At 35.1% G+C, this 13,555-nt stretch overlaps 1 protein-coding gene across 2 annotated transcripts; it reads left to right on the top strand.

The window, feature by feature from the left end:
• Positions 1 to 4,436: 4,436 nt before the first annotated feature.
• LOC122041231 (isocitrate dehydrogenase [NAD] catalytic subunit 5, mitochondrial-like) lies at positions 4,437 to 12,216 on the top strand. Of its 2 annotated transcripts, none has more exons than XM_042600849.1 (8): positions 4,437 to 4,585; positions 4,878 to 5,079; positions 9,360 to 9,680; positions 9,769 to 9,930; positions 10,027 to 10,101; positions 10,656 to 10,765; positions 10,835 to 10,907; positions 11,823 to 12,216. In XM_042600849.1, the coding sequence occupies exons 2-8, from the start codon at positions 4,909 to 4,911 to the stop codon at positions 12,012 to 12,014; spliced, it is 1,104 nt and encodes a 367-aa protein (XP_042456783.1). In that variant the 5' UTR covers positions 4,437 to 4,585; positions 4,878 to 4,908; the 3' UTR covers positions 12,015 to 12,216. The 2 variants fall into 2 exon arrangements, with proteins under 2 accessions (XP_042456783.1, XP_042456784.1); XM_042600850.1 differs by having other exon boundaries at positions 4,452 to 4,585; positions 4,883 to 5,079.
• The last annotated feature ends 1,339 nt before the right edge of the window (positions 12,217 to 13,555 follow it).

Below are 13,555 nucleotides of genomic sequence, written 5' to 3'. Positions count from 1 at the left end.
TTCACCTCCATGGTCAGTGCGCAAGGTTTTAACCTTACATTCCAATTGATTCTCAACTTCGTTCAAGTAACGAATAAAGCAATCCAATGCTTCAGATTTGTGAGAAATAAAATACACATGACCAAAACGCGTGAAGTCATCAATAAATGTAATGAAGTAAGAACTTCCATTTCTAGTCTTCATATTCATTGAACCACAAATATCCGAATGAATTAATTGCAATAGTGATTCAACCCTAATAGCCTTACCAAATGGTTTCCTAGTCGTCTTTCCAGCAAGACAATGCTCACATATAGACAAGTTAATCTTAGCATGAGTGCCTAAAAGGCCCTCCTTAGCTAATATATTCATTCGTTTTTCTCCTATATGTCCTAGCCTAGCATGCCAAATTTCATCATTAACATCAGCATTACTAGTAAGAGCAATGTTTGGAAAACAACCATCATTATTATTTGGTTCTACATCAAGAACCATAAAATCATTTGTTACATAACCATACCCAATTAACACAGAGTAAATTCGAAGTTCCACACAACGACTATAAAAATTTACATTGTAATCTAAATCAAGAAGACAAATGACAGAAACCAGATTCCATCAAATTTCATGAGTATACAGGATATCATGTAGAAACAAGGTGTGCCCACCACATAGGTTGAGCTTGCAAGTGCGAATGCCTTTGACTTCAATTCTTGCATTATTTCCTACATATATCCATTTGTTACCAGCTGGTACCCGACGGTACTCCACATATGTAGCTCGATCACGTGCTACGTGGTTCGTTGCTCCTAAATCTACAATCCACAAAGGATACGAATTAGCTAACAACACTGTACTTGCAACATATTGCTCGTAGAAAGAAGATAACAATGGACCTACCTTTTTAGACTCAGTACAATCCCGAGCAAAATGACCTTTTTTGCCATAATTGAAGCATGTCAACTTGCTCATATGTCTTTGTCCATATCTCTTTCCTTTTTTCTTGATTTGGTTTTTAACAGCAATAGCACTAGCCTCCTTTCCTTTTCCCTTTCCTTTCTTAAACCATCTTTTCTTATTCTTGGAACCAGAACCTTCAGCTACAAAAGTTTGACCAGAAATCCTTGCGGATTCAATCCTCTCCGCCTCAAGTTCAACATGGCGTGAGACATCGGTGAAAGTCTTGATACTCTCACTGTGAGTCAGATTCTGTTTCATCGTTTCCCAAGAATCAGGAAGGGAACGGATAATTGCCTAAACCTGTTGTTCATCGGTCAACGCATAACCAGCAGTATTAAGCTCTCGAATCATATTATCCATCTCCCTGAGATGTTGGGCTATGGTAACATTCGAGCACTTTTTACAGCTATCAAACTTGATAGTTAGCTGACTGAGCTTACTCAGACTTACTCCACTGTACTTCTCTCTAAGGGCTAGCCAGACAACATGAGCAGATGGTAATGGCTCATACTCAAATACCAGATCATCCACCGTTGAACTAATCAATATACCCTTAGCAATAGAGTCCTTCTATTTCCATGCCTTATATGCATCAAGGTCACGTCTGTGCTGTGTTGTAGAACCATCAATCGGTTCTTCCATGATTTGATTTACAACCTCTAGAACTTCTTGTTCCTCAAGAACGTATTGTATCTTAAGGTGTCAGATTTTGTAGTTATCCCCATATAATTTCTCACCCTTATTGAGTTCAACTATGATGTTTTAGTTGCCATGATATACATAAATAAACACATTATTTATTATTTCAGTGTAATTCATATATGTGCAATTATTTATTGACTCAGTGTAAATTAGAGTTAGTTTACAAAATCAAGTGATAACATTGTTTCCACTCATCATTTGTATGTTCTAATCTAATCAACATCGATCAATCATATTACACATATCTCATCTAATGAACGAATCATTATTAAAAATGAACTAATCATTTTTCATATGAAGTAATCATATGGATATGTGAACGAATCATATTCACATGAACTAATCATGTCATGAAATGAACTAATCATTTCCAAGTTTGTTAAACATATAGCATAACTTTTCATTATATAATTCTGTTTGTATATAACGATAGAAATTATTACATAACTCAGACACTAAATGAGCTAACACTGTTCGTCCATAACGACAGTAAACAGAATACTAGTAACATAGATAAGCTAGCACACTCCCACTAGGATAAATGCTAGAGTAACAGTCAACGTTACCCCTATTAACCTAGACTCATTTGGGATAATCTCAGATGAGGCAGCTTCAGGATTCTCCATCGGATCTATTTCTAGATCTTTCTTGAATATTTTCTAGTTCTCTTCAGACTCTTCAGGCTCTTTCTTCACCCATATAGTGAAGCAGTTCCTCACACAGTTCTGAGTATGTGACACGTCCTTCATGACGCCCCCATACATAGTCTGCTATTACCCTAGGATACTCTGACAATGAATGGATCAATGCCCAGATCCTATAACTGTCCAGGACTGGAAACTCTTCTTGCTCAAGTTTCTAAAATAATCTATTAAGCCGTCTAACATATCCATCGACTCCATAAGAAGACTTATACTCTATCTCCTGAATCTCCTCTCGGAGCTGGTTTTGCCGCACTTTGCGACGAGTCAATGTGGTAATAGTCCGTGTCATATGAAAAATTAAATTTAAATAAGTCAGTGCAAAACCTAACCAGTACAAAATCAGTGTAATTCAATTTATACAGAGGCATAAAATCATCATTATAAATCAAGAAAAACAAATCTTCTTGATTTTCAGGAGTTTAAGTCGACTGACCCATTGGACCGGTCAATCAGGAATCCGGATCTTAAGCTTAATCTATTATCCTCATTAGAACTAATCTAATTGGGCATGAATTTCTAACCTATGTTCTGTTATTGTTTAAGTCAATTTGAGTCAATCTCAGACTTATTGATCAAACTTAGGTCCATTTGATTCGTCCAATTGCCCATTGGATTAAGTCTGACTCATTAGAACAAATCTAATCTTTATGATTAAATCTGACACAACAGAACTAATCTGGTCATATTTGATCAGTCCAACTTCTGTAATCAAGACTACCCCAATTGATTTAATAATAAATCGAACTGGTTAAACCAACAAATAATTTGAACCAGATCTAGGTATCATTGAATCAAATTGGTTTGCATAAATCAACTAATAATTTAAACTAGATTTGGGTTTGATTGGACAAGTTGGTCTGGTCAATTTTTAATAAATTGAATCATAAATTAATTAAATATTTATTTATTAATTAATAATACATTTCATTATGTATTTAATTAATTAATAAATATATTTAATTAAAATTTTTACACAGGCAGGTTTATATAAGTGAAGGAAAAAATGAATTAAATGTGCATTGTGCTTCATAAAAATATACTGTGCATCTCTCGTTTTTTTTCTCAATTGATTCATGAATTCATTCATTTTTTTTCTCAATCGATTCATGAATTGATTTAGTACTGTGCTTCGAAAAAAAAATGGAAATACTATGCGCTACGATTTTGAATCGAATCGATTCATTTGACGGATGAACAATACGTACTGATCATCTTCTTCTCGAGGAAAAAAACGTGAGCATTTCACAATTTTATTTCATGATTTCGGAATCATAATTTTGTTCTGATACCATTGTTGGTTCGGATAACATGAAATACAATCGAAAAGTAAACTGTAAATTACTTACATAGATCTCCCGATGAACTCACTAAAGATATCGTCGAAGACGTCGCTGCTGCTATCGCCAAGAAGATCACCACTCGAAACCTCCTCGAACTTTTTCACCTCACAACTTCACTGCGCTATCTGATCACCTCTGCTTCATCCGCTTGCACCTTTCTCATTGTTTGGACGCTCCTTTTATAGGAAGGTCGAGAAAGACGAATGGAAAAAAGACACCCCTTCGTCTCCTTGGCATTTGCAGCAACGAAAGACACGATCCCCTTCGTCTCCTGTTGGGGAGCGTGTCCAATATAATATTCGAACCCTCATTATATGGAAAAGAGCTCCGCCACTTTACCACTATACTGGTCAATGATAAACACATCATATAATATATATATATATATATATATATATATATATATATATATATATAGTTTGATAATTCAATGTAGACAATCTTCTCTTGAATAAGTTATTAGAGAAATTTAGAGCATAACTTAAGCCGACCATTAAAAAATTAAAATTTGATTCTTATATATTTTTATTATTAAATAAATATAAAGAAGTTTTATTGGAGTGAATATTAAATTTATTCATGTCGATTAAAAAATAATTCATGAATAGATTGGTAAATCCGTGTCTACTCATTGGGTAAATAAAAGAAATATTTATTTATTTTTACGAAATAAGCATGGAAAAAATTTCTACAATTCCGTCCTTCCGAGTAAACAGGCGTTAATGGGGTCTAGTTGGCCCGACACGACCTAAAAATAGATCGACCGGGTTCGAGGGCATCTGCAGACGATAAGACGCATCTCTTTTTAACTGCGCGGTTTGAGATCTCTTCTTCTTCTTCTGTCTCCTTGTAGCATCCCAAGGAGCAATTTTTTATAGCGATCGCGTTTGGAGAACACATGTAAACCCTATTCCCCTTCTCCCATATCTGTAGCACATACTTTTGCTTTCGTTTTATGCTTTTTTTTTTCCTTTGTTTTTTGATATGAGAAAAAGGGGATCGGTTACTCTTGCGGCTATCTACGGCTGTTCTATTGATTTCGAGTTCCAATTTTGTTGCTTTATCGGTTAGGGTTTGGATTCATGTGAAAGTGTTGTTGTTGCGCTGGGGAGTTGATGCGTTGTTTCAAATTCCCTTCGGTTATTGGTGTTGAAATGTAGTTGCTTTTTTTTTTTTTTTTTTTTGTCAATAGCGCAGATTGATCTGTTGTGGCACCCCTATCCATGGCGCTTCGACGACTCGTGCAAAGGACCTTGCTCAACCATTCTTCGAGTCGGCTTTATCCTGCTTTGGGGCAATCGTTCTCAACTGACACCTCTCCTAGTGAACCAATTCGCGCTACTCTCTTTCCGGGTGATGGAATTGGGCCCGAAATTGCTGAATCTGTTAAGAAGGTCCTTTCTGTGAAGCTAGCATTGCTCTTTCTGTAAAAATATTTTCCATGCCACTTTTAATCTGATTTTGGATTGAAGACTGGTTTAATGTTAATTGACATAGTGTCCTTTGCGTTCGTTTTTTTTTATTGAAGGAAAAAGTAAATGATTCTCAAGGTTTTTGAATTCAATGCTAGAATCAGCATGCCATATGATTGTTTTTGATGTAATTCTGAAACCACACTAATTCTCAATCAATTGACGGTTCTTTTCAATAAACTTAATCAGGTTAGAAATGAGTACATGTCGCTCTTGATCATATTAGAGATGGCAGTGAGTTGGCCACGCGCATTTTTGAAGATTGCCTGGACCCAAATCCATTTAATGCCCACTGCAAACCGATTAATTATCTGCTTAAGGTTATAATGAGTACTCGAACCTGCAGGTGTTTCTAGGTTTCTGCTTTATTTGAGTAAAATATACAGGTGCCCACAAGTAACCATAATTTTTTTTGGTAATCCAAGTAACCTTAATTTTAAATGCACTAAAACTCAAATTCAAACTTAATTATTAAGCATTATTGGGCACTCAACTCTGACGCAAATTGGTTGGTTACTTGTTGATAATACTCAGGCCTAGACAAACTTATGGTTATGTTAATGGATTTTTATGTTTCTTTTATGCATATACGTGGCTATTACTTTCTCGAATACCTTTCCCTTTAACATAAGCTCCTCCGAGTACTGAAATACATAACCTGTGGTCAATTGAGTGAATCATTTGATATGAAATACTTTAACAATAATTATGTATATTAATGCCTACATTTTATTCTAAACTGTATGTTTTCTTTAATTTGATTTTCTGAACTTTGGTTACTATTTATCCATTTATAACCATCTAAAATCTGTGAAACACAAAAGACTTGAGAGAACTTGAGTAGATATACTTTTCCCCTTGTTATGTATTATCTCTTTTATTTTTAACTTCATTATTGTTTAACTTTTGTACTATGCTATCTTTAAGGTTCCTTGGTTTTTAATGTTTATATGAAGTTGGATGGAGCAACCTTAGGCAAATTTGTGCAGTTCATCATTGATTTTACAGAGGGTTCAATGCCTCAACTAATGATCTAGCAAGACAGAAGAGCGAATAAAAAAATAATAGAAAATTGTTAATGATTAAAACAAACTTAACAACTGGATTGAAGCCTCTTGTGTAGATTTTTACTAAATCAGTCATTGTTTTAAATGGTCTCACATTAGTTACTTGTTTTGACGCTTAAGCTTATGGAGTGAAGAAACACACTGCATTTGCTCAGAACCACGCGAGGATTATCCTGGCAAAACCAATTACTAACATGTTAAAAATTTAATCCAATTCATTACCAAGTTGATACTTAATTTGCTCAAACCAGTTCTTTCAAATTGAAAAAAGAATCATATTGTCTATATTTTGTTTTAGAAAAACACGTGGATTTCTTTTATATTGAGATTGTTTCTCTAACTGATATTATAATGTCTATCCCCAAATTGGATGGAAAAAAAACATCTACCTCAAAGATATGGAAAAGAAAATTCTTTTACGTATCACTTCCCACTTGGCTATTGCCACTCAATGGGTTCACCATGAGATGATGCTCTCCAACCTCCTTGGGCTCACCGAGGTAGAATACTGCAGAGCTAAAAATTTATCCAAGAACATCCGTTTTTTGTCTTTTTAAAAGATTTGGATGAGGAAAAACTTCAACCTATTGGACTTGGAACTGCTCCAGGTCTGAACTGCATTTAAAAACTGCCAGTCTAATAGGAATTTTGACAAAATGTGTTAAGTTCATTAAAATAAATCAAGAATATGATAGAAATGCATTGCATATTCCTGAACTGATTTATTTTATCGGGCCAAGTTATTTTAGTAATTTTGTTTATTTCAGTCTCATTAATATCCCCACAAGGAACGGGAGCTTGAATGAGTTAAAGTGGAACTGTCCAGAAAACTTATGCTAACAATTGTATCAGACTAGAGTCTATATATCGGCTATAATCAGACTATCTAGGAAGAGCCAAATATGAATTATTATATCTGATAGTATATTTAGGCCTCTCTTAAACCACTCTATCTTCCTGCTGTTTTATCATAGCTCATTCATATGCTCGGCCCAGAAACATGCTTGCTACTGGATATGTTTTCATATGCCAATGTAGTTTACTCCTAGATTCCAGCCAGACACAGAAAGTTCTGGTTTTAGCCCTTAAAAAGTTTGTTCCTAATAACTTTCCTTCTCAAAGAAAAAAAAAGTGAAAAAAGGAAAATTTTTTCCATAACAAAGGCAAGTGCTCTAAATGAATGCTTCATTGAGTTTTTTTTATATATATTTTTTTTAAAAAATAAATGATGCTAAATACCTGATTTTTTATGTTCTTGAAATCAATCATCACCTTATATCATTTGGGTAATGCAGGCATTATGTTACTTGGAATTTGTATTTTTTTTTTTACTGCATGGATGAATAGGACGGACGAGGAGTGGGAGACACATGAAAAAATGTCCATTCATGTGCCTTATATGTTTCATTCCTTTCCCTCTTCTCTACCAAAACAAATCATAATTACTATGAAGACATTTGATATTAAATATATCTTGTGATTTTAAGGGTGCATAAGGTGAGCCTAGCCTGTTGTAGCACAGTCGTAGATTAAGAATTTATTTATCTTCGTATACTAGAAGTAGCGAATCAATGTACACCATTCACATCTAGCAAATTTTATTTCATGTACAGTTGTCTTGTAAGTTTTTGAGACCAAAATGATCTATTGCCATATATGCATAATCGTGCGATTATCTAGGAATAAGGAAGCAATAACTATTTGTTATCTATTTCATTCTTCAAATAACACATTTGATTCACTTGATTAGACTGACCAGCAGTATTCTAAATGGCGGTTTAGGTAGCCGCCTAGGCGGGAGGCGGACCTTAACAGCACCGCCTTGTGTTTAGGCGTGGTAAAGCGTTTTCGATTTGGACTTGGGCGATACGTTCGGACGTGTCATCGGGCTCGGGCCATGCGTTCAGGCACCGCGACGGGTTTGGACCCATCATCGGGCCTAGGCGAGGGGTCCAGACTCGTCGCCAAGCTTAGGTGACGCGTCCGACACTGAAACACTGAAGTCGATCGCCAAATAGAATAGGTTTATTTTTGAACTTAGGATATAATTGAAACTTTACATTAATAATTTTAATCATGATTGGGATAATTTAAATAGACTTAATTAAAGCCCAATAAAATTATCCTATTAATTTAATATATATATTTAAAATATTATTATTTATTTAAAAAATATATATATTTAGATTAACTTTTTAATTTTTAATTAATATATTTTATAGTATTATTTTTTAAAAAAAAATTAATCCTTTATTTAATTTTTTATCCTTTAGTTAATATATTATTTAATTATATATAAAAATAGTAAAAACAAGATTAAATCGCCTAGGCGGCCACCTTCCGCTATTTACAACACTGCTAAGTTGCTAACCAGGTTGGATGTGCCAAATGGTTTGAGTGAGGCGAGTGGGTTGGTTGGGCCTAGGGAGCACACTAGGCATGCCAGGTCTGATGGTTTGATCTAGCCAAATGGCAGGCCAGTCTATTCGATTGTGTGACTAAGACATGTCAAATAAATTATTTATGTGTGGATTTTTTATTTCATTGTGAAAATGTGCTTGTATATTTTTTATCGCATTTATGCTTCTATAGGTTATTCTATATCTATTGCATTCCATGAATCAAACTAAGAATATTTATTGCCCTTCTATTCCTTATCCATGAATCAAACTAAGAATATTTATTGTTCTTCTATTCCTTATCTATTTTATTCTCTTGGAATATTTTTTGGCATTCCTTATCTATTTTATTCTGTAAACCAAACTCACCATCATTGATTTACCAATTGCCATACTTGACATATGTTTCATATGTTGCTTGATTTAGACGGAGCCAATACTTCAGTTATGATAAGATGCATTGTGATCCAAATTATGGGGAATAGTTGTAGTTTAGATTAAAGTGAGACATTATGATGACTTCAACTTTTCTTTAGAAGATTTTCATTTGCAACTTCCTACTGCTGAGGTGAATATGCCAGGAAAAAAAAAAACGAAGGCAAAGGAAAAGAAGAATGAAAGTAGAAAATTAAGCCATAAGATTCGAAGTTGCAGACATTCTTTGATTTCATATCTGTTGAAGATCATGGCATGATCATTCTAATCTAACTTCTCCATTAAATGATTGTTCTTCCAGGTGTTCAATGTAGCACAAATTCCAATAGAATGGGAAGAACATTTTGTGGGCGACAAAGTAGATCCAAGAACAGAGAGCTTTCTCACATGGGAAAGTCTGGAATCAGTTCGGAGAAATCGTGTTGGACTGAAAGGTCCAATGGCTACTCCTATTGGAAAAGGCCACCGCTCACTGAATCTCACCTTAAGGAAAGAACTAGGTCTCTATGCCAATGTTAGACCATGCTACAGCCTTCCAGGCTACAAAACCCGATATGATAATGTGAATCTTGTAACCATCCGTGAAAATACAGAAGGGGAATATAGTGGTCTTGAACATCAGGTACACCTCGCACAAATTTAGATTATTATTTCATATTTTTGGTATGATCTGTTGATGGTTCTTGATGTACCTCTGTGCGTTATTCTAGGTTGTAAGAGGTGTTGTAGAAAGTCTGAAAATTATTACTCGACAAGCAAGTTTAAGGGTAGCAGAGTATGCTTTTCATTATGCAAAAGCAAATGGCCGTCAACGGGTGTCTGCTATACACAAAGCCAATATTATGCGGAAGACTGATGGTCTTTTTCTCAAGGTAGGGTAGTTACTAGTGCAAATATAGCTACCTAGGACTTTCATGCCTCAAATGTATATATCAGAGGTTAGTGCCTTATTGGCTTCTTGCTTGCAGTGTTGCCGTGAGGTTGCAGAGAAATACCCAGAGATAACTTATGAGGAAGTCATCATCGACAACTGCTGTATGATGGTATGTGCTGACTAGGGTTTACTAACTTGCACTACAATATTACTGTAATTCTTCTTATCATATGATCATCACCACCTCTAGGACTTTATGGTGTTATCTAAAGAACTACAAACCATAACTTGATATTGAATTACAACATTCTGCAAAGAACTTGATATGAATGACTGAAAAAATCATAAATCTTCTTCCATTAATTCAAATATTTTGTGTTAATCCTTATGCTTTAGGCTTGGTTTACTTGGGTGGCTATTGAGAGGAAAGGCAGAGAGACAGCCAGTTGTACATGAATCATGGACGGCTGACACATATTTCTTGTGCTGTTTTCTATCTCTCTCTCTTTCCTCCTTCTAGTTGTACATCCTAGTAAATGCAGCCTAAAGAAAGTCATAAGTTATACTTTTGTCTGAAGTTAGCTAAAAAGTATAAACTATTGATGGAAATACCATTATGATCCATATTGTTTTTTTTTTTCATGATATAATGGCAGTGAGCAATAAATATAAGACATTAAGGCCACATTTTTTTGTTATGATCCTTTTGTTTAAATGTGACAGCTCGTGAGAAATCCTTCTCTCTTTGATGTATTGGTGATGCCCAATCTATATGGTGATATAATAAGTGATCTCTGTGCTGGCCTGATTGGAGGGCTGGGCTTAACTCCTAGGTAAATGTGATTTTCTTTTATAGGTCGATATTTCTAAACTGAACTAATAAGACTATGGCTGTATTCCAGTTGCAACATTGGTGAACATGGCATTGCTCTAGCAGAAGCTGTTCATGGTTCAGCTCCTGATATCGCTGGCAAGGTATAATCCTTTGTCTATTAATTGATATCTTGTCTTTGTTTGTTGATTGACAAAGTTCAAATCGACCAAATCATTTGAATACTCTGTCTACTCATGATTCGGCAGATAAAAGAATTCAATCGGCCCATATTAGAACAATAAAATTGGTGAAATCAATATGGAACTTTCAAATACACAAAAGATAATAAGACAAATCAAAACAAATTTATTTGATATAGGAGTTAATGAAATGCCAGTGATTACAATTCAAGAAGAGAATACTGCTTCATTCATTGGTATTACTAATAAATAATATGGAATCAAACTATTTGTACCATATAGATGAGAAACATTGGTATAATAAATTAATTGAATATATTTATACCTACATAAATGTATTTATTATTGGTTTTCTATTATTTCATCAATAATTTGATATTGCTTTCGGTTTCTATCATTGTGGTTACAAGGTTGCAAACATAGTCCCACATTGAAAACACATTTGAAAGATCATGAGTTTATAAAAAAAAAATATCTCCATTGGTACGAAGTCTTTTAGGTAGAATCTAAAAATAAAATCATGAGAGTTTAGATCCAAAGTGGACGATATCATGACATAACATTGTGGTGGTCTTAACAATTGGTATCAGAGTCCGGACTGTCAGATGGTTTAAACGCCGACTGTACACAAGAGTTGTGATCTAATCGAGTCATGTGAGTTAATATTGACTTTGAATAAAGGAAGTGGGGGCTCCCATGTCCAAATCAAGATGATCGGCGTGGTCACTGTTATTGTTGAAGATTTTGTTAAATGTCACTTTGTTTTATGACCAATTACAAAGTCTGATGCCAGTATTCTTGTTTTCTGTTAGTTTGCCATGAATGTCCATGTTAATTTATAGTCTGATCTATTTTGCAATTCAATTTTCTTTCCAGAACCTTGCAAATCCAACTGCTCTCCTACTGAGTTCGGTCATGATGCTCCGGCACCTGAACTTGAACGACAAGGCCGACCAAATCCACAATGCCATTCTCAATACCATTTCAGAAGGAAAGTACCGGACCGTTGATCTTGGCGGGAGTTCATCGACCACTGACTTCACCAAAGCAGTATGCGATCATCTCTAAGAATCTTCTACTATTTCTTCGTGCGACAATTCTACTAAAAAATCTTCTCTAACGGGCGGCAACCATGAGACTGCCGACTTAGTAATTTTAAATGTGAGTTCATCAATAATGCCATATAACCAAAAGGCACACATCATATTGCCCTTCATCTGCTCTTCGATTAATTTTTCTTTTTGTCGAATAATGTTGGTATGAATTGCTATTCTTTTGCACTGTTCATATATTCTACAAGATCTTTTAAATCGAATACATGCAACAAATATTTTACCCCTCTGTATCAACGGTAGCTAACTACCAAAGGAAAAAAGAATAAATGAAAGCCGGGTCGAGACAGAAGAGAAAGTCCAAGACAACATTACATAGCTACGAAGAGTAGCAGCTGATGAACAGACAGCGCTTTGCCGCAGAGATGAGATCATTAAGAATCCGACGCTTGATCCTCCCTCTTCTCGGAGGTAACAAACTTGCTTGTGCTTTTTTCTTCTTGCAGTCGGGGCTGCTGTGTAACATTCCAGGTCCAGTTCCAGTTCCAGCCATTTTCTGACTTGTAGATGAGACAGACGAGATCAAATGATGTAAAGGAAGAGGATCGAAAACCCTATGGTGTGTCGATGTTGAGGGAAGGCAAAGTGTTTACTTATAGGCACACAAATGTGCCGTGCCCTCTTATTATTAATGGAATCTGAATTAATTCCTGAGAAAGGAGAGAAAGAAGTGAAGGGGAAGTCAATCATGAGGCCCACACGCTTAAATTTAGTAACTTATTAAATTTAATGAACAAATTTAACAACTTATTAAATTAAATGAATAAATTTATATATATTCAGTTCTTTGATTGATTTTAAGCTCAGTTCGGTTATTTTATCAAATGAACTTAACACGAAATTTAATTGGGTATGATTCGTTTAGCATCTTAATAAATGGTCTCTTGTTTTAGAGAAAGTATTGAAAGTCTTACGGGTTTTTTTTTTTTTAAAAAAAAAAAATTAAATTGTCAGAGCATCGAATCAGTTCTCTTCCTAAACTCCGCGTTGTGCGAAAAAGACCGCTCAAGCAGCAGGCGTTGAGTCGTGCCCATGTCAACGATGCAGTTTGCGTTCCTCCCCCACAGTAAACAGCGAGTCACCAGGTAACGAAACGGGATCGTTGACAAACGAAATCGCGGTCGTTCTCTGTAAGCGACCCGGGAAGCGTTGAGGTAATTTCCAAGGAAGTAAACGACGACGCAGATTTTGTATGTCCCCTGAGACGATGACGTTTCTCTCGTGGAATCGGAGGGCATATGGTTTGACTTTTAGTGCATTAAATTGGGCGGCACCCAAAGGTTTGGTAGAGTGGCTTATGTGGCAAAAGTGACTCATTTATCCCAATGTGAAGTGATTTCACAACAGAGTAAATCATAAGAATCGAATGATTTTTTTTTTAATGATAGCAAAAGATTGCTCTCCGGAGATTTAATTACCATTCTCATATAATAATTTATTTTAAAAAATTTTCATCATTTTAATTAATTATAACTTTCTGATTTATCGCTTTATGAT

The sequence above is a fragment of the Zingiber officinale genome, chromosome 2A (genome assembly GCF_018446385.1).
Source record: "Zingiber officinale cultivar Zhangliang chromosome 2A, Zo_v1.1, whole genome shotgun sequence".
Classification (NCBI taxonomy): domain Eukaryota; kingdom Viridiplantae; phylum Streptophyta; class Magnoliopsida; order Zingiberales; family Zingiberaceae; genus Zingiber; species Zingiber officinale.
Note: the sequence above shows the minus strand (reverse complement) of the source record. Positions and strands in the feature narration are given on the sequence as shown.

Bases quoted from the DNA above. Each gene is read 5' to 3' on its own strand.
- LOC122041231 (XM_042600849.1), top strand. From the start codon at position 4,909: ATGGCGCTTCGACGACTCGTGCAAAGGACCTTGCTCAACCATTCTTCG. The intron at 5,080-9,359 runs GTCCTTTCTGTG...TTGTTCTTCCAG, and splicing joins TTGCTGAATCTGTTAAGAAG to GTGTTCAATGTAGCACAAAT. The intron at 10,102-10,655 runs GTATGTGCTGAC...TAAATGTGACAG, and splicing joins TCGACAACTGCTGTATGATG to CTCGTGAGAAATCCTTCTCT.